Source organism: Pituophis catenifer, unplaced genomic scaffold, assembly GCF_029215685.1.
Source record: "Pituophis catenifer annectens isolate HBS135680 unplaced genomic scaffold, rPitCat1.0.hap2 SCAF_3, whole genome shotgun sequence".
Classification (NCBI taxonomy): Eukaryota; Metazoa; Chordata; class Lepidosauria; order Squamata; family Colubridae; genus Pituophis; species Pituophis catenifer.
The window spans coordinates 89,137,044-89,163,347 of record NW_027256883.1 but is presented as its reverse complement, the minus strand read 5'-3'; the positions used below and the strand labels follow the sequence as shown (position 1 = coordinate 89,163,347).

General features: G+C 35.6%; 1 protein-coding gene across 1 annotated transcript in view; it reads right to left on the bottom strand.

The window, feature by feature from the left end:
- The window catches only part of GABBR2 (gamma-aminobutyric acid type B receptor subunit 2), a 342,456-nt gene that overhangs the window by 152,121 nt on the left and 164,031 nt on the right, over positions 1-26,304 (bottom strand). Inside the window, exon 8 of the mRNA XM_070939098.1 lies at positions 15,869-15,929. Coding sequence (XP_070795199.1) covers positions 15,869-15,929 — 61 coding nt within the window. The remainder of the gene's footprint in view (positions 1-15,868; positions 15,930-26,304) is intronic.

The following is a 26,304-nucleotide window of genomic DNA, read 5'->3' as shown; positions in this document are numbered from 1 at the left end:
AGATAGTTTCTCCTTAATTTCAGGTTGCTTCTCTCTTTGATTAGTTTCCATCCATTGTTACTTGTCCTGCCATCTGGTGCTTTGGAAAATAAATTGACCCCCCTCCTCTTTGTGGCAGCCTCTTAAATAATGGAATACAACTATCATGTCCTCCCTAGTCCTTTTCTCTAGATTAGTTAAACCCAAATCCTGCAACCGTCTTTCATATGTTTTCGTTTCCAGGCCTTTAATCATCTTAAGTTGCTCCTTTTTTGCACTTTTTCCAAAGTCTCAACATCTTTTGTAATATGGCCAAAACTGGATGCAAAATTCCAGGTATGGTCTTACTAAGACTTTATAAAGCAGTACTAATACTTCACGTGATTTTGATTCTGTGCTTCTGTTTATACAATCAAGGATTGTATTAGCATTTTTAGCTGCTGTCACATACTGCTGGCTTATATTTAATTGATTGTTTACTAGGACTCCAAAGTCCCTCTCACAGTTACTGTTTTTGAGCCAGGTTTCGCCTAATCTGTACTTGTACATTTGGTTTTTCCTGCCTAAGTGAAAAACCTTGCTTTTCTCCACATTAAATTTCATTTTATTGAATAGGGCCCATTGTTCAAGTTTGTCAAGATCTTTTTGGATCCTGAGCTTTTCTTCTGGGTGTTGGCTATTCCTGCCAGTTTAATGTCATCTGCACATTTGATGAGTTCCCCTTCTATTCCCTCATTAAGTCATTTATGAAGATATTGAAGAGTACTGGGCCTAAGATGGAATCTTGTGGTACCCCACTGCTTACTTCCCTCCATGTAGATGTTGTACCATTAAGGACTACTCGTTGAGTATGGTTTGTCAGCCATTTACAAATCCATCTAGTGGTGTTGCTGTCTATCCCACATTTTTCTAGCTTACTTAGAAGTAGGCTGTGGTCTACTTTGTTGAATGCCTTGCTGAAATCTAAGTATACTATGTCCACAGCATTTTACTGGTCTACGAATTTAGTCATTTTGTCAAAGAATTAAATAAGATTGTTTTGGCATGATCTGTTTTTAACAAATCTGTGCTGGCTTTTAGTTACAACTTTATTTGTTTTTAGATGTTCACAGATCTGTTTTTTATTATCTTTTCCGGTATCTTCCCAGGTATTGATGTTATGCTGACTGGTCTGTAGCTTCCTGGGTCTGAAACTCATTTAAGTTTGTACTAATGGTTGTTCTTATTTCCAATATGATTGGTTTAATTGTTTGTTATTGCTAAATCTATTTTTCTTAATATAGCTTTATTATGATTCAAGGTTGCCAGGAGCATGCAGGGATAAATTTGAAAAATAAAGAATTAAAGCAATCACATCTTCTTCCAGTTTCATACACAAATCTGAAAAAAGGATGGCTTGCTCTAAGAATAGCAAAGAAGTCTGCTGCAAGAGTGAAATACTTCTGAATCGTTTTGTAATTGTTGTTTGGAATGAACCATCCCCCCTCCCTCCCGTCCCCCAGAAATGAACTACAATCTACTTTACAAATTAAGGCATATCTAATATGTTAGCTGTTTAACTAGTTGTCTCTGCATTTATGTCTTAATTCAAATTTTGTTTTTTCATCATAGGAACATGATAGAATTCATTACCAATAGCAATATAGCAATTGTTTATCAGCAATCTATTTTTTTACTGATTTTAGTTATATAATGAATTAATATGTTTCCATTTCATGTATGTAGCTATGCACTGTATTTATATTGTTCTTTTCAGTTATTTATTGTCACTTCTGGATTGCCCTTTTCATATTTCTTCTATAATGCAAGTAGTAGTAAAAAAAAAAAAAATTAAGGCCAACTTTTCTTCCATTTAACCACTACAGGTCTTCCCCTGCAGGGAAGTGTCAATTAAATATATTTTCATTTCAATAGTTAAAAGAAAAACTGAGAAAGCCTAATAATACAAAGCCTAATAATACAAGGAACTCATTAGAGTCCCAGACTTTCAGATTACAGGCTGAAATCTCTGTAATCTCAAACTGGAGACTTTGTGAGAAGAGGGACTGATTCCATGAGAGACACACAGAGGACTCTGAGCAAAACAGATGCCCTACTCACTGTCACTCATTCTGGGGCCCGTAGGCATTATTGCAATGCATTCTATATAGGACTGCCCTTAAAGACAATACAGGAGCTATATCTGGTCCAAAAGACAGTGGTGCAGGTAGTTATAGGCACACACCCATGTAACACCTACTTTGTGAGCTGTGTTTGCTCTTAGTGGACTTCCATCTGCAATTCATGATGTTAGATATCATCTATAAAACTGTGTGTGTCATACAGGTGGGTTATATAGAAAGCATAGAGAATGGTCTGCAAAGACAGGAGGAGAAGCCACTACCAAGGCAATGGTCAGTTAAGTAGGGCTTGAGCCCAGGCCAAGAAACCATGTTGAGAAAACATCTCAGACAAGCCCCTCCCTAGTTCATATAAAGATAAACTTTGGGAGAGGGGAAGTACATTAAGACTTGCAGAGATTCTATTATAATCTATATATTATTATTGTTGATGAAGATGTATGTAGCTATATTTATATAGTAATCTGACCTATATAGAATGTTTTTTTTAGTCTGGTCTGCCTTGCAGGTTATTTATGGGACTGCCTATCTCCAATTATGCTCCCTACAAGTTCTGAAAAGGTGGGCATGATCCAGATCCTTCATATTAATGCCATCAAATGAGATCCCAGAAGCACATTTTCTCTCTCTCTCTTCAAATGCCCTAATGGAACAGTATATACCCCCATCGCCACCCCTGGGAGATTAGGATGGTCCTGACCTTGCCAGCTTCCTAAAAAATGCTGAAGATCAGGATCTTTCCCTAGCATTGGGCTGGGCTGTTGGATGAGCTTATTTTGACTATATGTTGTATGTGTTTGATTCACTCCAAACATTTGCTCCAAATCAGGGTGGATTTGATTTAAATCATGATTTAAATCACTAGTAAAAAGGCTTGATTTAAATCAACTCGATTTAAATCATAATTTTTAAAGAGCAACTGTCATCTCTGCTACTCCTTTGACCCACTGTTGATTCACCGATAGTCCCAGTGTTGCAGAATATACAGCCTCATGCTACATAACTAAGCTCCATTTCATGCTGAATAAACTAAATTATTTATGTATCTTAAATAGAAAACTATCTTACGATAGATTTTTACCCCAAAAGTTTTTTATTAAAATAAATTCGATAAAAATCAAAAAAATCCGATTTAAATCAAAAAAATCATTGATTTTTATTCACCCTGCTCCAAATAAAATCAGTTGTGCTGTTTTTATTATTTATTTTTTAAAAACTTTTAAAAAATATCTCACCTGTTAAAATAAGTGTAATCAATAAATAGCAATAAATGTAAAAAATAAATACAAATTTAAAAATCTTAAATTTAAAAAGCTTAAAATCACATTCAAGATGAATCCACAGAAAGTTAAGTAAAGTCAGTGAGTTCAGTGGACTTACACACGTTATATTTATGCTCCATATTTATACTAGAAATACATGCCAAGTGTTTTGGAAGACAAAAGTAAGTTCACTGCAACTCAAAAAAGAATTATGTGCATTAAAGTCAATTTATTTCACAGAGCATAAACTTTGTAGTTCTCACTCAATTATGACAATATATAACAATGGAACAATCCAATAAAAATTAGAAGGTTCCTCCTCCTACTTTCTGACTTACTGAAGAAAAAACACAGCACATTTAGGGAGTCTTTCATTACGGGCAGCAAATTAGAAAACTACAAAAAAAGAGGAAGCATTAAACAAAAGAGGGAAAAAAATAACATAAAAATGGTGTCCTTTTCCTCAACTGAAATATATTTCTAAGAGTTAGAAACAGAAATGACAAAACCAAACAATTAAAAAGGTGGATCAGATCCTTTCACAATCAAAGCATCTAGCAATAGTTGTATGCTGATGGGGCTATTAACACCATAAATTTAATTTTCAAATCACAGCAGTACAATGCTTTTATGTGGAATTGGTTCATGAACTAAGCTGAAAATTAAATCTGTAGAGAAAGCAGAGAATGTTCATGCATATGTAAAACAATCCTCAGTATTTTCTACCTAATTATTTTTCATGCACAGAAATAGTTTGCAGTTTCTTTAGGCAGATTCCTTACAAGATGTCTTCCACATCTTTTGGGTTTTAACTAGCACTAATCAAAGCCCATTCATAATATTTTTGTCAGATGTAAATGCCTTATTCTCTAATGTGTAAATAATGTATATATGGAACATCAGGGGTTAACTTATTCTTTGGACTTTAATGTATTCATAATTTACCACTCCCATTCCTGGCTCCACCCCTTGTATATATAAGGAGCCATCCTCCCCATTTTCATTGCTTCTATCTTGAATATTCAGCGAATATAGAATGCCTATTATGATTAAAGAGAAATATATTTAAATCTCTAACTTCTATTATCTTTATTGAGTCTGATCCTGAAAATATTGCAACAAGCTGGTAGCAGAGGATGGTTAATTGACTCAATAAGTAATAAAAAATGTCCAAGAAAGATAGGCCCAACACCAGGGCCTACAGCAAAGAAATAGAAACTGATCAAGAGACAATCAACGAATCCACTAATGCGATTTCGAGAGAATCCGAAGAATACACCACTGAAGAAGAAGAACTGATGAGTGAAAATAACGACCAGGAAGAAATCGAGATAGAAAATAACGAACTCAGGTCAGAGATATTAAAGATACTAAAAAGCCAAAAGAATGATGAAAGCCTCATCGCGGACCTCCAGGAGATGCTGAGAAACAGCGGAGCAGCGAGAGAGAAAAACGTCATTAAAGAAAAACCCAAAGATCAAAAAACTGTGAGTGAAATGACTACTGAGAAAATAGTTGTAAAAAAGAAAAGATGTGACATCGCGCGAAATTTTGAATGGCAGCCATCTTGTTTTCAACGAACTTCAAAAGAGAGTGAAGCGGAGCCAATCAAAACGCTCAGTTCAAAATTTCTGGCGCGAAAAACGCTATCAGACGAAGAAAGTGAAAAAGAAGTCTCAAACTCTTCAGATGAACCAAAATCAGAAAGTGAAGACGATTTAACAAAGTCTCAAGTAAAGTCAGCAATGAAAACGCTTTTTGCTGCTTTTGGGCCAAGATTGAAAATTTCCAAGACATCAACAAAGAAGCAAGGAATCAAACCGACAACTCAAGACCTGCACGCTCCCATCCTGACTTCGAAAACGACGACACCCGAGCCCAGAGAGCCATGCCGATTCCGTCCTACACCGCAGACAGAATCGAGTGCCAGCGCACACAAGAGAAAGAAAAGAACCGTCGCCATCACCAAAGCCCCAAAAACCGAGCCAGAGACCGACTCATCTGAAGAGGAGCGGATCGAGAGAGCTGAAATGGAGAGAACCTTCCACAACGGCGCCAAAGAAGAAATGAGCAACGCGCATGTGCAAAACTACGTAGACGGCCCCGAAAGACTTGAACTGGCCAGAGAACCGCGCAGACTCGTTACAAGCATCCCAATGCCGTTCTGTAATTTCCTGCACTTGAGAGACCACGGACTGCCTCAGGTTGTAAGTAATGGACAGAATAATGTAGGGAATTTACCCAGTGACTTCCCAAAACTTAGAGTTGATGGCATTAATTTACAAGAGTGGTACCAACAGCTTCAGGTTATTTTTATGAAAGAAAATTTACTATTCTTTATAACTAGTCCTCCAAGAAGACCTTGGACTTTAAAAATAGATTGTTTACATCATAGAGCATTTTTCATAATAATTTCTAGCGTGTCTCCTGCAATGTATCATAGCATCAAACCAAACCTAACTGTATCAGAAATAATTCAATGCATGTTTAATCTATTTCACAGCGATAGCGTAGCCACAACCACAAGAATGTCTAAGGATTTCTTTTCTTCTAGAGTGAAACCAGGGGTTTCTATTAGTGAGCATTTGATAAATCTAAACAAAATAAGAGCAGAGCTGCAATTGAGGGGGGAAGTGATTTCAGATCAAACAATGAAAAGTGTTATTATCAATTCACTTGATCCATCATGGGATAGCTTTATGTCACACTTAGATACCATTAATTTGGGATATTTATCAATAGAAAGTTTATCTAACAAATTGATAGCAGAAGACAATTCAAGAAAAAATCGTTTCAGTAACCAAACAGAATACAAATCTTTTAGGAAAGTAGTCTTTCAAGATAAATATAATGAGGCCTTTAGATGCCACAATTGTGGATCCAGGGAACACAGTAGAAGAGACTGTCCCAAAGTCCCAAGGGAAAGACATAGGCCAGAATACAGGAGCAAATACAATTACAGACAATCTTCCACAGATAGACACAAATATAGAAGTCCACCAAATTACAGAGAAAGTAGAGGGGGTAGAGAAAATTCAAAAGAGAGAAAATCTGGGTCACTAAATGGGCTAAATAAACAAGACAGCTCCAGAACACAACAAGATGAGAACAATAATTGGCTTATTGATTCTGGTGCAACAAATCACACCACTAACAACAAAAGTATATTATCTTCATTTACAGAAGATAAGTTTGTGATAAAGGTAGCTAATCAAGAAAAGGTTCAAGTATTAGGCAGAGGAAATGTGACCTTGCCTGGTTTAGGGAAAATAGAGGGGGTATTATTAATCCCAGAAATACCTCACAACATACTGAGTGCCATAAAACTAAGCAGAGAATCTGACATCAATATAGTTTTCTCAAAGGGGAAAGCAACTATAGAAAAGAACAAAACAAATGTAGGCACTGTGATGATAAAAGGGGGTCTACCCTATCTGATAACCAAAGAAAGATGGTTACATAACATTGATTCAAATATGGAAGATTGTATTGAAGCAGATGATGAAAATGTCAGTAACAGTGACAATGATGAATGTAAAATAACTCATGATAACAAAAATACACACAATGAGAAGAAACCAAAAATAGGTAAACCAATTCATGATGAGTGTGCTCACATCTTACATAGGAAGTTAGGACATGCAAGCTTTCCTGTAGTACAAAAAATGACTGAACACGCAGAAGGTGTCAAAATAAAAAATTGTGAAAATTATTTGGAATGCTCAGTATGTAAATCCACCAAACTAAAAACCAGTCCCAGACCAAAAAAATCTAACAGATCAACCAACAATATTTTTGATTTGGTACATATGGACTTAGTTGGTCCATTAACTCCATCAATTACCTATAGAAAACGTTACTTCCTAACAATAGTGGATGATTACAGTCGCTATGGTTTTGTTTACACATTAAAGCACAAGGATGAAACCTTTCAGAAATTTAAGGAATTCTACAAACGCATAGAAACACAACATAATATTAGAATAAAACAAATTATGACAGATAGGGGATGTGAATTCATGTCTAAAGAATTCTCCCAATGGTTAAAGGATAGAGGGATGCTACATTTCACGTCCAATCCATTTTCTGCATTTCACAATGGGATTGCAGAGAGAAAGAATTCCACACTACAAACCATGATTAGATGCACATTAGAGGATGCTGGTTTAGGCAAACAATTTTGGTCAGAAGCCTTACATTATTCAAATTACACTCAAAATAGGACATGGTCCAGTATTGTGAATAAGACACCATATGAGGTGATGTACAATAGAAAACCCAAATTAGCACACATGCACATATTTGGAGTTACTGCAGACGTACACATACCTAAACAATTGAGGAGAAAGGGAGAAAACGTATCCAGGAGATTAAGATTCATGGGATACGAAACTGGAACCAAAGGGTACAGATTCATTGATAATAATAACAAATTTATAGTATCCAGAACAGCTGTGTTCCATGAGCAGGCCAATTGGTCTAAATTGCACCTTAATGAAATATTTCCTAATAAAAGCAAAGATAATATATCTTGCGAGGAAGGAACAACAGAAATTCAAAGTATTAACAAAAGTAAGAACAAAACCAAAACTTGGACAAACAGTCAGCATAAAATAAAGACAGACACATTAACAAAAAAGGAAGCTAGATTTTTGCATGACAACCATAGCAAACCTGAAAGAAATATTAGAAACAATAGAAACCAAATACCAAATAAATACAAAGATTACATAATGCATATGGATAGAGAACAAATAACACCTAATACATATGAGGAAGTATTGAAACTTCCCCGTGAAGAAAGAGAAAAATGGGAACTAGCTATGGAAAAAGAGATGGAAAGTTTACAAGGATTAAATGTATTCACACCTGCGATCGCACCTAAGGATAAAACAATTATAGGTACCAGGTGGATTTATAAAATTAAGAATTTAGAAGGAGGTAATACCTTATACAAGGCCAGACTAGTTGCACAAGGTTATGCACAAAAATATCCAGAAGACTATACTGACACATATTCACCAACAGTGAGAACAGAGAGTGTCAAAACAGCTCTTGTAGTAGCATCTGCACTCAATCTGGACGTGTTTCAATATGACATACAGACTGCATACTTACATGCAAAATTAGATAAGGAAATATATGTAAGAGCACCACACAGTCAATACACTAATAAGAACGAAATTTGGTTATTAAATAAGAGTCTGTATGGATTGAAGCAATCTGGAAAAAGATGGTACGATTGTTTGGTAAAAGTACTTAAAACCATGGATTTCAACGCCACCACTGCTGATAACTGTTTCTTTGTAAAAAAGAGTAATGATCATATTGAATTTGTATTAATTTATGTGGATGATATTTTATATATTGGAAAGCATAAAGAGAGCAGGGAAATCTTTGTAAATAAGTTAAACGAACACTTCTCATTGAAATCACTAGGTAGAGTGAACAAATACCTTGGTGTACAAATTAACAAAACAAAAAGGGGATTCAAACTTACTCAGAAAGATAAAATCATTGAACTCCTAAACAAATGTAACTTAAATAATGCCAAGACATGTGACACACCTATGCAAACTGATTTTCTCAGAAACATTGATGAATCTTCCCCTGAGTTTAAAGACAACACATTTTACAGATCAGTTATAGGTTCACTCCTTTATATATCCAATTGGACTAGGCCAGATATTGCATTACCTCTCAATTTATTGTCAAGATATGTTAGCAGACCAACCTTGTATCATTGGGAAGCTGTCAAAAGAATTTTAAGATATCTAAAAAGTACATTAGATTTTTGTTTAATATTGGAACCCAATAATGACAAAGAACCAAAAATTACTTGTTATGCTGATGCAGATTGGGCTGGTGATACATCATGCAGAAAGAGTACCTCTGGTTATGTTTTTCTATTGAACGATTGTCCAGTTTACTGGTATACTGGTAAACAAGAACTGGTAGCCACTTCTACCACAGAAGCGGAATATGTTTGCTTGTCTAAAGCTGCAAATAACCTTGTATGGTTCAATGATTTGATCACAGATATTTGGAAGAAACCTATTTTACCATTTATTATGCATGAAGACAATAAAGCGGCCATTGAAATATCTAGATCCGATGCAATTGGACAAAGGTCCAGGCATATTGATATAAAATTTAAGCACGTGAGACAACTATCTCAAGACGGATTCATCAAAGCAATACATTGTGATACTTCTGAACAATTAGCTGACATATTAACAAAACCCTTACCTTCTAAACAACACAAATATTTAACTTCTAAATTATATGTATTATATTGTCCTGAATCTGAATGTAACTGGTGTTGTATAACGAACCGGCATTTAGAGGGGGATTTGTCAGATGTAAATGCCTTATTCTCTAATGTGTAAATAATGTATATATGGAACATCAGGGGTTAACTTATTCTTTGGACTTTAATGTATTCATAATTTACCACTCCCATTCCTGGCTCCACCCCTTGTATATATAAGGAGCCATCCTCCCCATTTTCATTGCTTCTATCTTGAATATTCAGCGAATATAGAATGCCTATTATGATTAAAGAGAAATATATTTAAATCTCTAACTTCTATTATCTTTATTGAGTCTGATCCTGAAAATATTGCAACAATTTTCATATATCCTATCAAGTTGGCTGTAATCCCAGAAAGAAAACTCACTTTAAAAAACACTGAGAAAGATACTGTGAAAGGTTTCGGGGGGAAAATAAATAAATATATATATATATTTCTAACATAGAATTGTAGCCCCTATATAATATGTGCCCCTAGAGTGATACATATTACATCTCAGCTCTCCAAGCTGCACTGTTTGCCAGTTTGCTTCCTGGTCTAATTCAAGGTTTTGACCTTTAAAGCCCTTTATGGCATGGGGCTGGGTTTTCTAAGGGATGCCTCTCCCTGATTACACCTGCCTGGCCCATCTGCTCAGGCAGAGAAGGCATGCTGTCGGTCCCATCTGCCATGAAATTACATTTGGGGGGGGGGTGTCCCAGGAGGGAGGGCTTCTCTGTGCCTGTGTTGCTGTGCCTGCCTTGTGGAATCTTCTCCCCCCAGAAGTGAGATTAACTCCATCCCTCTCAACATTCCACAAATCCCTCAAGAACTGACTATGTTATCTGGCCTGGGGTTTTCTAGGGGCTGGAGAGATTTTGCAATGGTTCCTTTATAGAGTTATTATAATCCTCTCTTGTTTTAGGTAGCCTTTTATATTATTTCTAAAATTCTGATTGTTTCTTATGTATTTCTAATTAACTTTTTTACACCACCCACCTTCAATTTCTTGTGAAGTGGGGGCTTATAGAAATATGTTCTATAAACAAACAAACAGGGCCTGAAATTCAACCTCTTTCAATGACAACATTTGGTTCCCCAAGGAGATCTCTTTCAAAATACAAAGATGGCTTTCAAGCAGGTCTTTCCTGACAGAGCCAACTTTGCAAATGCTTCATTTGGAGTACATGCAAGTAATTTTTCTACTCTACCTTCCTTGAAGGATACCATTGAATGATCAAACTCGACTGGACTTGCAAACAACCAAGGAGGTAGGATCTGGAAGAATATTGATTTCAGATATTCCTGCTGTTTCTGATAATTAGGAGAGGAGACATTGAGAACTGAACTTTGGAGTAGAGGCCTTCAAACCTTGCATATTAGTCCTTATCCTTAACTTAAAAGACACAATCACATGAAGACTTCCCCTTATTTGCTAGCTGCAAATTTGCTTTTGGACACATTTCAAACTCTGAATAAAACTAAAACATAAGAAAATATATTTCTCTGTCCGAACTCTTTCATCATTTGGCAAAGCAGATTCTGCTTTCATTTTCATAAATTAATGCAATAGCTTAGCACGCCCTAAAAGCAAATCCGTTGCTCATGGGAGCTGAAACTTGGAATAATCTTTCTTGGTTTGATTTCTTACTTGCTTTATAGGAAAAGGTCTGGATGTTAGGATTTCTGTGATGATAATAGAGCAAGTGATCTCAATAAAGAGTTTTCATGGGAAGGTCACTTTTGGCCAAAGGATTTAGCCTTGCTTCATACTCTGATTCATAATTCAGTAGCTTCTTATCCTCACAGAAATCTGAAGATGCAAAATCAGGAACGGTCTCTTCAGCTTGTTTCTTTAGAGACAGTGAAATTCATCATGTTATTATAGAATGTGGGTACCTATATAGATTCAGCTACATCAGGGGTCTCCAACCTTGGCAACTTTAAGACTTGTGGACTTCAACTCCCAGAATTCCTCAGCCAGCTTTGCTGGCTGAGGAATTCTGGGAGTTGAAGTCCACAAGTCTTAAAGTTGCCAAGGTTGGAGACCCCTGAGCTACATAATGCACTTGGCGTTGTACTGAGAACAGTATCCTTTTTTATTCGAATAGGTAGAGAAACAGTCGGCAATAGACCTGGGGTTAATGTAAGCCTTATTCCTAGTGCTTATAGAGTGCCTTCTGCCTTGCTTTCTACGATCTTTATTTTTTATTTACAAATTTATTAATATTTATTAAAAAGCTTTAGTTCCAACAATAAAAGATAACACAAAGTAAAAAAAGAAAAGAAAAAGACTGTAAGAAAGCAAAAAAAGTAAAAAGAATCCCCCTAAGAAAGCAGCTTCTCACCCTCATCCTATGTATAATCAATTTCATAATCTCTTCACCTCTTCTTAATTAACAAATATATAACTCTTCATTCCATAACTCATCTCTTAACAATGGACAAATAAAATAAGTGCCATCTTTTACAATCCAATTATCAGCAAAAATTCAAACAGAGCTGCAAAATAACAACATTAATTAACATATATAAAACTTAACATTCCACATCTCAATTCTTAGCAGTAAGACGGACCCCATTTAAAAGGCATGAAGTTGTCTTGACATCCTAGCATAAACAAAAAACTAAAGTTTAACATGACAAAGCGGGACCATTTTGCCTTAAAAAAAAAATACAAGCTTCAGTTTTCCATCCAAAATTCCAAAAATTCCAAAGAAAACTATCCCAAATAATAATATATCCAATTCGATACTTCCATATCTCGACTTTAAACTCTAAACAAATCCACATTTAGAAAATATTAAATGATCCCAGTATCCTAACATAAAAAAGACTAAAATTTAACATAACAAAGAAGGATAATTTCTCCTTTAAAAACCAATTCACAAAACTTTCTTAAAGTAAAAAGATAATTAGATACAGAGCCAGTTTAAATATCCAATTACGGTACATAAAGTAACTGTAGGGAGAAAAACATCATATTAAATGTCTGCAAATCCAATATGCTGCATTTTTCCAGTCCAGACATCAGCCTCTAAAAAGAATGACAAATAACGTCCCATTTTAACCTGGTCTTATAAACCAACTTTGTATTCCTTTTTTAAAAAATACAGTATTTCTCTTTATTCAGATGAATGTTGATCCTTGTTATGAATTTCTTCAATAATTTAAACAGTCTCCTTTGTAAGTCTACCGTGTTTCCCCCAAAATAAGACCCTGTCTTATATTTTTTTGAACCCCGAAATAAGCGCTTGGCCTTATTTTCGGGGAGGTCTTATTATTTTGGGGTGCACGGAGCAAGATGGGGCTCCTCTTGCTGTCTTACCTGATTTCCAGCTTTGTGTTTAAATATTTTCAGGGAGGGCTTATTTTTTTGGGGAGGCTTATTTTAGCACATTTGCTCAAAAGCCCGATTGGGCTTATTATCAGAGGATGTCTTATTTTCGGGGAAACAGGGTAACAAAAAGAAATTGTTCCTCTCTGGAATTGTCATTTTTATGTCTTTCTTAATTTTTAAAGCCTCATTCATTTTTTTCTTTATATTTGATGACCAATTCAAAGTCTTGATTGTGTTGTTTTCAGCTAGATTTTATTGCGTATTTTTCTTCAAATGGATTGCTCCCCACAAGAAACATTATTGCTGACATAATTGATTGAAAGCCCCAGTGCAGTTCTGGGTGCAATTCCTCAAAGATATCTGAATGCCATTATAAATTACGTGTCTTGTTATGTCTCCAATATCAAAAACAGTTTTTCTTCCCTCCCCCCCAAATGCATTTATTCTTTAAGATTATTTTCAGACTTAATATCCAAAATCCGTTAGTCCAATATTGTCTGAGCTCTTAATGCTTTTAGGCCAAAACTCTGTCTTGGTTTTTGCTGTTTATTTCAAATTCTTAAAGTTTATAATGATAAATCTTCATTTTTTTAATATAAAGGACATGAGGGCATTCACTTAGTGTTTGCAATCTTGCCACTTTCAGGATGTCTAACTTCTTTGAAGAAGTGAATAGGCAATTTCTGAAAGTGGTAGCAAGGGAAGAGCAAACTTACTGCCCTTTGAAAAAGCACCATTTGCAGCTGGAGCAATGATAGCAAATTCTCTTGTCTCATGATTTCCCCACCCCATCCCGTCTCCCAAGGCTGCGGTCTTGTGGTCTCTTTGTGAGGAATAACTGCAAGGAGAACAGCTTGAGTTTCCTCTGTTTATTCAGAGAGGGTTGAAGGAACCAATATGCTCATTGGGTCACAAATGTTGGTTTCACCATCTTCAGTCCACCATCTTCTCTTTTACTTCCTGCCCTCTTTACTGAGAAATCTTTAGTCTCTGTTTAGTACAAAATTGCTGTTACTGTGTTAACTTTTGTTTGTGTTGAGTAACTTCAATTGGTGCAGAATGCAGTCACATAGGTAGTAACTATATACTCTTGCCAGATATATGACACATGTAACATCACTCCTGCATGAGTTACACTAGTGTGTTTTTCCAGATGCAATTCAAGGTGCTGGTGGTTACCTATAAAGCCCTACATGGCTTGGGACCAGGGTTCCTGAGGATCACCTTTTTTCCAGTGTTTCTATCCTTCCAACCAGATCAGATAGGATGCGTATGCTGCAGATCCCATCAGCCAAAGAATGTTGGCTGACAGAGACTAGAAAATAACCTTTTTAATGTTTTTATTGTTTTTATTATTTTAAAATATTTTTAAGATTTTAACTGTAATACATGATTTCAATTGTGAGCCATCCAGAGTTGTTTGCTGAGATCGGTGGCTATAGAAATCGAATAAAATAAAGAAACTTATCAATGAGTTTTAAAAAATAATTCATTACGGTATTTTTCAGAGTATAAGACGCACCTTGTTTTTTGGGGAGGAAAATAAGAAAAAAGCTGGTGGGTGGATTGGCTTCCCGGAATACCCCCAATCAGCTGTTCCCAGAGGTGTATTTTAGTAACAGGTTTGTTGGTTGTGAGCTCTGTGCCTTGCTTTTTTTTCCAGCCTCTGAAACTTCTGAAATTCTGTTTCAGAATAAACTGTTTTTTCTGCCTCTGAAAGCCTCCGAAAGAGCTTCAGAAAAAAAGCCCCTGAAACATAGTTTCAGAGGCTTTTTTTTCTGAAGCTCTGTTTTGGGGGCTTTTTTTCTGAAGCTTCCTTTCTGAGGCTTTTTTTTTCTGAAGCTCTGTTTGGAGGCTTTTTTCAGCCTCTGAAACCTCCGTTTGAAAGGCTGGGTGGGGCTACATTCAGATTTTAAGACGCACTCAGATTTTCACCCTCTTTTTGGGGGTGAAAAATACAGTAAATACACTTTTGCTTAATAATTCTAAGTCAATTCAATAATTCTTTAGTAGCTCAAAAAGGACATAGATAATTCATTCGTGGAAATATTCAAATATAATTAAATTAATTTTTCAGTTGTAATATGGATAACTGAAGTTTTAATCCTTTCCATTCCTACATTTTATTTAATAAGTCTAGTTTTCTATCTGATAATGCTAATTATTTGTTAATCATTTTTTAAAATCTGCAGTTCTATATGATCTATACAGTACATTTTCTAAACATGTCACAGAAATGTAGCACATTAAAAGCATGATTCTTACATTATATAGGATTATAATAAACCCTCCACAAATGGGATAATTTAAGGCAACTTTTGCCAAACTAATGCCATCCAAATACATTGCGAAATCTTGATGCTCCAATTCCAATACATCTAGAAAGTGTCAGATTTAAATTATGTATCTTCTCTTGAATATATACTCTTGCTAAAATGAATCCAAGCCATTGTACTATTACAATTTTCATCAATATTTGGCTATCAAAATATGTCATTGTTTTAAATGAAAGGCAAAAGGAAGAAGAGGAAGAGGAAGGAGGATGCAGAAGTGGAAAGGAAGAAATTCTATTAAAGCAATATTCTAAGTTGCAAATTCTATTTCACTTTTCAGAAAGAATAAAAAAAGATTAGCCTACCATTTCTATTCTTTAATATCATTAAAAAAAATTCAGTCTCTAACATAAATGATCCTATTTATTTTTTTAAAGATATTCCTTTATTGCTGTGTAATGCACTAAATTTTATTGACATATATTCTTTTACTTTCACGTCATCATAAAGTATAAAGTAAAGCAAAGTATACTATATCTTCAAATTGAAATCCACAGTCATAATAATATAGGTGCAAGGCATAAATAAATATGTCACCTACCTTGAAACTGTGTGAATTTGATGGTCCCCATCCTCTCTCCATTTCTGAACATAACTTGACCCTAAGTAAAGTAAATAGATGCCTTATAATAAGGTTTGTGATACCCTTATACAACTTGCTTATTTTAAATAACAGTAAAAATAATTATCGAACACAGGGATAGACAACCTGTGCCATGAACACTGATGCCTATAAGTCTTCTTCCTTGGCTCACTTCAAATTCTCTACCTATCTATGTTTTTAAAAAACCACCTGTTTTAATAGCAACTGGTTTAGTGGTTAAAGTATCAAGTTAGAAAGTGGGAAACCATGAGCAGGTTCTGTCTTAGCCATGAAAGTCAACTGAATGAGTATGGGCCAATCATTCTCTCAGTCCAACTCACTTCATAGAGTTGTTGTTATAAGGATAATAGGAGGAGGAAGATATGCTGGATATGCTAACCAGCTTGAGTCATTTGAAAAAATAATAAAGATAGGCAATTAATCAATCAATTAATAAAGCTAAACTACAATGCATCAGCCACCAGCAACACCTTTATTTTCAGCAATTTATCTCGGTTCATATAAACCACGTAGACATTCTTAGAAAGTAAAATGGTACATATTTGCAGCTCAGTGTTTAATTTGCCATTATGCATGCCTTCCCAAAAAGTAGATAAAGGATTGGAAGGTATAATCCTGTAGGAATAGAGGACTGTGAGGAAAGAACCACACAAGTTTGCCTTCTTATAAATGAGTATTTTGTGAATGTTCATGCAGAATCTGGCAGCCATTTCATATATATATAACAAAGACAACAGATTCTATCATACTGAATAGCTAGCCAAACCAAGCCAATCATTTTAAAGATGTAACTTACAAATTACAGAATCTAATATGTGAATAAATTATATTTTAAAAAGTTGAAAACAAATCACATGCATACATGAGAAGTTAATTGTTTTACTAATTCCTTTGGAGACATGGACTTACTGTAAGGAAAGGTGTGAATTGTAAACTACTATACTGCTGTAAACTTTCAAAATAGGCAACATTTTAAAAATGTGCCACAAGCACATGAAATTTAATTGAATGGAAATAACAGAGAGGATTTCTGTGTGCTTTGACCAAGCTAAGCAGGTACTGCATTAGAAAAGGAATCAATAAGCTTTTTAAAAATATATATTTAAAAAAAACATAGAAGCCTGGATACCAAAATTTTTTTGTAAACTGAATGGAATTGAAAAGTTTACCACTTTCACCTGCTCTTGGGAGATGGGAAATCATAAGAATAGTATGCACTACAATCACATACAGTTCCTTAAATTCCTCAGAGTCTTTCTGCAAGTTGCCATTCCCTAGTAATTTTTTTAAAAATGCCATCACAGTGTAGAGTTTATTGAGCAGCTGGTAAAAGAAGAAACTAGAGAAGATCTTATGAACAAAATAAAAACTATTGATCTAAATAAGATGCAATCTGGGTCGGTCACTAGGACCAGAGGTTGAGTCTTCTGAACTTTCAGACTCGTGCTGGAGCCCACCCTCAGGGAACTTCTCTCTACTGGAATGTGTGCTTTGGGCTATCCTATGCATCATATTTATGTGGTCTCTTCCTATTGGTTGATTTGTGTGTTGATGGCTGGCAATTGACTGTTGTTTTCTTGTCCTGCCAAGTTCTCAGCTCCTAAATATCTGATAAGCTGGTGGTAAATCAGCACTCCTGTTTGCTAACAAGGGGCCCCTTTCTCAAGTTTTAATCATTTTCCTGGCTATCTTTGTATCTATACAGCCAATCTTTGTAGCTGCAAAACTGAATGTATGACCTTGTTGGTTGCAATAAATAATACCTCTTACTACAGTATTCTTTACTACTTTGTAATGTCCCAAAGTATAGCCTATGGATAGTACACTCTGCCTTAGTATAAAATCAGCGTTATCAACAGACAGCACCTAAATATGGGCATTGGGATAAGCATGTGCTTTAATTAATCTCTCATTAGGTGGTTGTGCGATATTTGATGCACATTATCTGAAAATATGATGTGATGTTAAGTCAAATGAACATTCTGTTAATAGCAAAAGATAAATAATGGCTGTTCATTCAAAGAATCCATCAAAGTAATAAGCCTAAACATTTGTATACAAACTAATTTTGAGTGAATAGGGGTAAAAAGAACTGGAACTGTTAGGTTGGTTGCATTTTGCCTTGAATCGGTGTAAATCTTTCTGAAGTCACATTGTTAACTGTTTATATTAAATCTGTAAACTGAGATTATGTATTGTTTGAGTTGTAAACAACAACAACAACAATGAGAATAACAGGGAATTAGGTCAAGCCAGGCAATTTGATTTTCCCAAACACAATTCCAATGTAAATAAGTACACAAGGATTTAGCTCAAAAGATATATTAAGCAGCACATATCTGGTTACAATATTCTATTACCATAAATTTATCATTTATCGAATTCTCATTTTCATCTTTGCATAAATTTCAAATACAATATTTTGTTTTACTAATTGATTTGCTTTTATATACTGTCCCAAAAAATAATAGAAGTAAACCCAAGCTGCTCAGTGTAAATACTAATATTCTAGCAGCTCAAAACAAAAAGTACGTGTGTGCTACAAAAGTTTATGAAATACAGGAAGCAACAATTAACAAACAATAAAATAAAATTTTAATAGAATCAGCAGAACCAGAACCAGTTTGAAGGTTAAAATGAAAATAGAGCTAAGTGTTGCAGTAAGAAAATCTTAATTCCCCAAGAAAAAATACTAAAATTGAGCAGCTTCATCAAGATTTATTTTCCTGTGAACCATTTATTTTACTTCCCCCACCACCACCCTAAATGAAGGACAGATACAATGAGTGATAATGAATCCTGAACTCCTATAAGCTGAAAATCCTATCTGGCCAATGTTTTGACTCTGAAGTATGTTTACCCAAATATAGAAATTTACTTTATTTTTTCATTAATTCAATTTTAATGCTGTGCAACTCTGGGCAGCTCACAAAGTGAAAAAAAATGGCATAAAAACAACACATAAATAAGAATATAACACAATTAATTGAAAACAATTACAAAATGCTTGTTTTATAATGTCGATCCAGGCAACATGTATTTTAAACAGAGGCATCCATCACCCTACCCAAAGGCCTGGGAGAACAACCAGATTTTCAAGGCCTCCCAGAACATCATCAGGAGGGGAGTACTCAGATCTTAGGAAAAACTCCTTCTAGATGGGACAGATGTTACGGAGAAGGCATGCTTCCTGAGTCCCAAAAGGTTACACTGTTTAACTGAGGAGACTCAGAGCATGCCCACTTTGTTCTATCGTATTGGCCAGGCAGAAATCACAGGACAGAGGCAGTCTCCCGATAATCCAGGTGTTTAATAAAAACAATGATAATGACAAAATTGCAACATCTAATTGCAAGCCAAAGCCACAGGTTGCTGTTTGTTCATATCCATGAAATCGCAGCACAGTCTTTATGTAGTCAGACAGGCTTTAATATGATAATGCATACATTTTGAAAAGCTATGAAAATTAATATTTACATAGGAGTTTTGGAAAATCGAAGAGAAAATCAAGATATGCATTATATTATTTGGACAATGTTAAAATAAATTCTATGTAGTAAATATTTATCCTATGAGGTTAAAATTATTTCCATGATCGTGATTTACATGACAATACTCATTGCAAATGTCTTGAATGAATAGTGTCAAATTCAAATGGCTTTTAATAATTCTAATCATGACAGCATGATAGTAGGTTGAATATGAAGTAAGTCACAACAGCCAAATCTATGCATGAAGACTAAGAATTATAAGAAAAAAATAATTTCTATCACTTCAGATAGTCAATCGGATTTATTAATTTTTTTAAAAAAATATTAGAACTCCCTACTCCTGAGATGAAGAGTAGTACATCTAATGAGCTTTGTTTTGTTAATTTCTTAATTTCAGGGAAGTCTTAAAAACATACAGAAACTATCACCACCACCACCACCATCATCATCACCATCATATTATATTTACACATATGCCCATATCACCATTGTGACTCTGGGCAGCTAATGACATATAAAAGAAAGTAAAACAACGACAAAAAACAAAAACTAATATATAAAAGTTATAATGACTGTCAAGATTTTAAAAAATTAACAAACTAAGAATGCCCAAAGGCTCCAATAAACCCTCTGACACACACACACACACACACACACCATGCAGGAGCACATATAGGTCTTATGGCTTTTTGAAAGGCCAAGAGATTTGGGATGAATTCAATCTCGGGAAGCATGCTGTTCCAAAGGACAGGTGCTGGGACAGAAAGGACTGCTTTCTGGGTCCCATAAGATGACATTTTTTAATTGATGGAACCCACATCATCTTGCTGCATCTGATGGAACAAGTAGAAACAATTGGGGAGAAGCTGAGTTGCAAAACCCCCATTCCCTTGTCACGCAAAGCTTTATACGTGGCAACCGACACCTTGAATTGATCCCAAAACATACTAGAAGCCAATGCAGCTTGAGGAGCAGAGATGTACAGTAACAATGGACACACCGAGACATACTTTTAACTCCCTACATTGCTGCATTCTGAACTAGCTGGAGTTTTCAAATGTTCTTCAAGGACAGCTCCATATAGAGGACATTACATTAATCCACTTGAAAAATGGTCAAGCAATGCCACTCAGACCAAGGAAAGAGTGCAATTAACACACAAGTGAAGTTGTGCAAAGGCCTTCCTAGCCACAGGTCCCCAAATTATACCCCTGTTCTGTTTAGTGTAGTGCAACCCAATACAGAACTAGAGATGGAAAATTACTGCATACAGAGTGTCTTAAACAAAAGCTTAGTCCTGTTAGAGTTAAAGCCCATTTTCCCCATCCAAGGTTCCACAGCTTCCAGACACCATGCTAATATTCCCACAGCATCAGTTGGTGGACCATGATAGGGAATGTAACTTACTATGGACTATTTATGATATATGATAACATGTATTTATGTGTTTATATGTATTCATGTATATGTATTTATGATATAAAGAAACAAAATAATTTAAAATTTTATATTACAGTATAAGATAAAATATGGAACCTTTTAAAAACAAGGATAAATGTGAGGTTCTCACCATTAGCTTCACTGTAAAACGTCTTTTCATTTCAAGATGTTATCACATATACCAAAATGTTACAGCCATACTCAAGAAACTGATTAAATAGGTATGATACCTCTGGAAACAGGTTAAACAGCTCAATGAAAGTAGGAATTTACCACGTTTGATGTATTTACATGTTACTGGAAGAATAAAAAGTGAACTCATCTCTTTCAAGAACTGCAATGATCAACTGCATCAGCAATCTGAAAATTGTTAGTAAGTAGGTAATTGGCCTGTAGTTGCCTGCTGTTTCCCCTCTTGCTGGATATTTCATTATCACAGGGTTTTTTCCAAATGTTAACCAATTTTCAATTTCACCTCTTTGCAGTATGTTGCTAAACTGCTTGGCAATGAGTTGTTACAGAGCAGTCAGATGTTTCAACCAAACATCTGCAGTGCAGTCTCTTCACTGATTGATTGATTAAAAACATTTCTGATTTGATTGAAATTGGAGATTTATACTGTTTCTTTGTAATCAGCTTCAAAGCAAGTAACTGTTTACTGTTTACAAGTATTCTGTTATTTTTGTGCTGTTCTAGATACTCAATTATTCTTTGCTTCAGTTCCTCTTGTTTTTTAATTTGAGAACTTTGTTCTTCTTGAGGAGAAGGCAGAGTAGAGGATGCCTGGGAATGAAAATGATTCAATAGCTATGCTGGCTTCTGACTCTCCTTGAATTGCCTCTACAGTCTGAGTTACTTCTGGCAAGGCTTTGATTTCTTTGCCCTGGATAGACCTTGGCAGTTCTTCCAATTCTACTTCTGTGGATGCTTTGTTTTCTATTATAAATTAACACTGACCTGCTAGCCTCTGTTCTGTTATTTCTGATTCTGGATGTTGATTGACGCAATAGAAGGAGGGGACAGCTGAGAATGAGGTGGCTGGATGGACTCACTGAAGCAGTAGGCGTGAGCTTAAATGGTCTCCTGGGGATGGTAGAGGACAGGAAGGCCTGGAGGAAAGTTGTCCTTGGGGTCGCGTTGGGTCAGACATGACTTTGCAACTAACAACAAACTATCTAATTACATTTCAAACAAATTGTTTTGGTAACAGTCCCTGGCTTGGTGGGCTGGAAGGTGTTGCATTCCATGGTGTGACCTTAGAATGGCCGACAGCTGTTAGAGGACAGTATGATGAATAGTTTTGATTCCCTTTACTCTACACCTCCCCACACACACACACCCTTATACCACTCTGCAGCTCCCTCCCCTTATTTCATATGGCAGATTGGCATCTGGGGAAGCATGGCTGGACCAGCAGCATGGCAGTCCTGACATTTAGGCTGCTATACGTTTGTGCACATGCACATATACGTGTGAATATACAGACATTCACATACATACACATTTCCTTTCCAGCTCAATAATACAGATTGCTTTTTGTGGTAAAGTGACCGGAAACATTCTTGGTTTTTAAGCTGTTTATTTTGCTGTTGCTGCTGCTATTTTACATTCCTCCTGAAATACAGTTACATAGGATATCTACAAAGTAGATAATAACTCTGTGGAAGAAGGAATTGTTGGATTCTAAGTACAACAACTCAGCATAAGCTAGAGTGAAGCACTCAAGATGCTATTAAACAATTATGGGCTGACACATTCTCTGTTGTTCACTCAGTTTCCAGAAAATAGAAAGCTGGAGACATTTTAAGAATGAGGATGCATTCCCATGTTAATAGTTAATGTATCTCAATTGGTCAGTACTGATGGATCATTAATTTGTATAAATCTTCTCTGAATCCATTTATGCCACTATCCTTGCAAGAGAAAAACAAATGGGAGTATTTGTGCATTAGATGAAAAATGATTTTTCTCTATCAGTTTTATATATATTTACTTAAATGAGTGGTCAAACCGTTTTTTTTAAAAAAGGATATTTTTTTTTGCTGTCTACAATTTGTTTTATTCCTGTTGAACTGATATACTTCTCTAATGACCCCATCAACTTCTTTGCTAATGAATGTTCGTTGATGTCTGCCTAATGACCCCTTCTAACTCTGCATCAGCAATGCAGCCAGAAATAATAATGGAATCATTTGTTTTATTCATCACAATATGGGCTTCCTGTTCCAAATAATGTTAGTGGGAATACCAGTCTATTTTATAGACAAGATATCCCAATCCTGAATTTGCATTATATCACTAATACAAAAGTGAAATTTTAGCGGCAGCCAAGAAAACTAGATTTCTAATAGAAATATCTGCATTGATAGCAGCAGATATATTTAGCTATAAAACTGAATGAATAGGAATTGCCACCTAGACCTATGCAAACTTAGAAAAATACAAGTGTCTTCATATTATTCAGGTTGACTGATGAGGCAATTCAGGACATAGTTTAAAAATCAGCCAGTCAAAAACTCTATATAAAATGTAGTTCAACCCTAAAATATACCTTCTTCCAGGCAGACTCCTTTGGCCCACATCTTTTTTTTCCATAGAAGGAATCCATTACACAGAAAATACAAAGAGAGGTACAAATTAAAAATCATAGGTTCAGACCAAAGGTTTGGGCAATTTCTCATTCAGACAACAGAGAAGTACTCCTTCGATATCCCAATAGTCTGCTTCAGTAACTCATATAAGAAAAGGATAACAAACATATGGAAATTAACTGCAAGAGTGAGAATGATAAGCTTCTTCTTTGGATGAGCCATACATCATAAAGTCTATCCGAATCATCATATGTACAGTAAAAGTACAGTACAGTACAGTATAGTAAGATTGTCTGGATAATGTCAGGTTACTAGGTGTCCAGTTTTAAATTATATCAGTTCTGAAAGTATGTTAATAAACTACTGTTTAATGCACTACCAGGTAACACAACCAAAAACAAATGTGCTACACCAGAACCATAAAGCTCAACATGAGAGGGAAGGCAAGGGAGAAAGTGATGGGAAACACAAAATTAATGTGTTGAAACTTGGAGTTTATAATTTATACTTTAGAGAACTTGTTGATGTCCACAATAACATTGCTTATTCAATAACTTGTTGGTACCTTAATAAGAAAATCCTGAATTTCCAGTTTTTTAAGGCTCACTCAGATTGGCAGAAGAATAAAAGAATCAAGTCCCCTTCCCCAAGGAATCGGGCATCAATTTTCTCTCTCTCTCTCTCTTGTGAATATGATCATGTCAAATGGAAACAAAAATGCATATCTACAATTTGTCATTAGCTCTGGGATTATGATGATCTTATTCTTCTGATAATCTTGGAGGTTATTTTGAAGAAAATGTTGTTTAAGAATATGTGTTTTTACCTTAACCAATATGTTCAACATTCTAATAACAAATATTAAAAAAATCAACAAGTTAAAAGGAATTAGAAGAAGAACTCTCATCTTCCATATATTCATCTCCACCCACCCTCCAGGTCTTCATTTCTCTACCAGCAACACATTGGAGGGGGGGGGGAACCTGTTGTCATCAATTCAGGATCCTAATGACAAAGCAAGAAGAGAGGAGAAGACCACTGAAACAACTGGAAAAAAAATACAGAAATGCATTACTCTTGACTTCATCTCCTCTACCGCCCAAACCCTCAATGTTGGGTAATTCATTGAGGTCTCCATACACTATTGTTGGCTGCTCTATTGCTAGAGTTTATGGCTGGATTGATTATACATATACATAGATTGATCATACATTCCAACTGGAGGAGAGATAAAGATATCTCTATTATGAATAACTACTGAGCAGCCTTTAATGTGTAGAATCACTTGAATAGGGATCTCTATTGTCTCTGGGCCTGATTGTGACCAAATTGGGACATCCAGTAGTACTGTTCTTCCATCCTCCAGTTGGAAGGTATAGTACTTATGTAAAAGACATGTACCAGATATAGACAAACACCGAAAGATGATCACTGGCCATTAAATGGGTCAGCAGCTGGAACTGGAGAAAGATTAAAGGACTGAGGGACTAATAATCTTTTTAGAGCCAGTCTTCCACAGCAGAGTTCCCCAACCTTTTCAGCTCTGTGGACCAGCGGGGGTGGGTGGGTGGGAAGAGGAGATGGTTCCATGGTGCAGCAGACAAGCATGCATGCACAGCTCCAACTGTTGCAGGGGCAGGCATGCGCACATGTAGCGTATGTGCTCACCTGCTGCTCACGCGAGTGGAGATGCACACATACATGCTCATCTGCCACTTCTGCAGCCCATTCCAAAAGGCTCAAGGCCCAATAATGGGCCATGGCCCTCCACACTGATGATTTTAGCTATTTTTTTCTTGAAAATAAGAGATGGAAAGAGAGGGGAAAAGATATAGGCAAAGTCAGGGTGATGTTCTGTAACTGGCCATTATAGGTTTTTTGTTTTTTTTTACTCAAGATGGTGGCATTCTCATGATAGTTAAGTATAGGTATATAGATGCAGTTTTATATTAATGTATAACTAGGAAATTAGTAAGAACTAGTAAGAAAGTTTTAAACTTGCCCATCTCAAGTTTTCTGAAAATTGTCTTCATAGTAAGCATATGTTTGAAAAATATGTATTTGCCAGAATAATTGTGGTCCTGCCAAAAGACAGAATGTTTTATTATACTGATTTTTGCAGAGTAATTATACTACTCAAGAAGCAGATGGCATCTGCAGCTTGAGGGGGGAGGGTGTCTTTGCACAACTCCATTTTGTGCACAGTATTCCTAGATCGGGAGACTCTCTCAAAATCATTCATGTCTTGGTCATCATTCAACTGGATTATAGTAAATCACTTGATATTAGGTTGCCCACAATGACCACTTGGAGTTTATAGCTAGTTCAGAATTCTTTGACTTAGGTAGTTAAGGATATCTTACTTTTCACAAGTTACACTACTACTGGGAAAGCTTGCAGTTAGCTTCTAGGTGCAATTCAGACAGCAGGAATTTGCCATGAAAGCTTTGTTTGGCTCAGGATCTGGATATCTGTGAGACTACCTTCTCTCATTATTTTCTGCTCTATTCCTTATTGATATAGCATTGAGGGTACCATATTCTACCTCATTTTTGAAAAATTGTTGTTATTCGGGACAATTGGTGTATATGTTCACATTGCTGCCCCTTCCTTTGAAACCATGTCTCACCTAAGATCACATCAGACCAACTCTGTAGACTTTAAGAGAAGCTACTAAGTCTCAGCCAGAAATAATAATTGAAATGAAGAATGCTTTTTCTTGGTATATTAATGAATAGGAATGATACCCCCTCAAGACATTTTTCTGCTTCTTTTAGAATTTTCTGGACAAGTTGTGTCCTGTATCATTTTCATATACAAATTATAAAGCTAATAAAAAATACTTATTTGG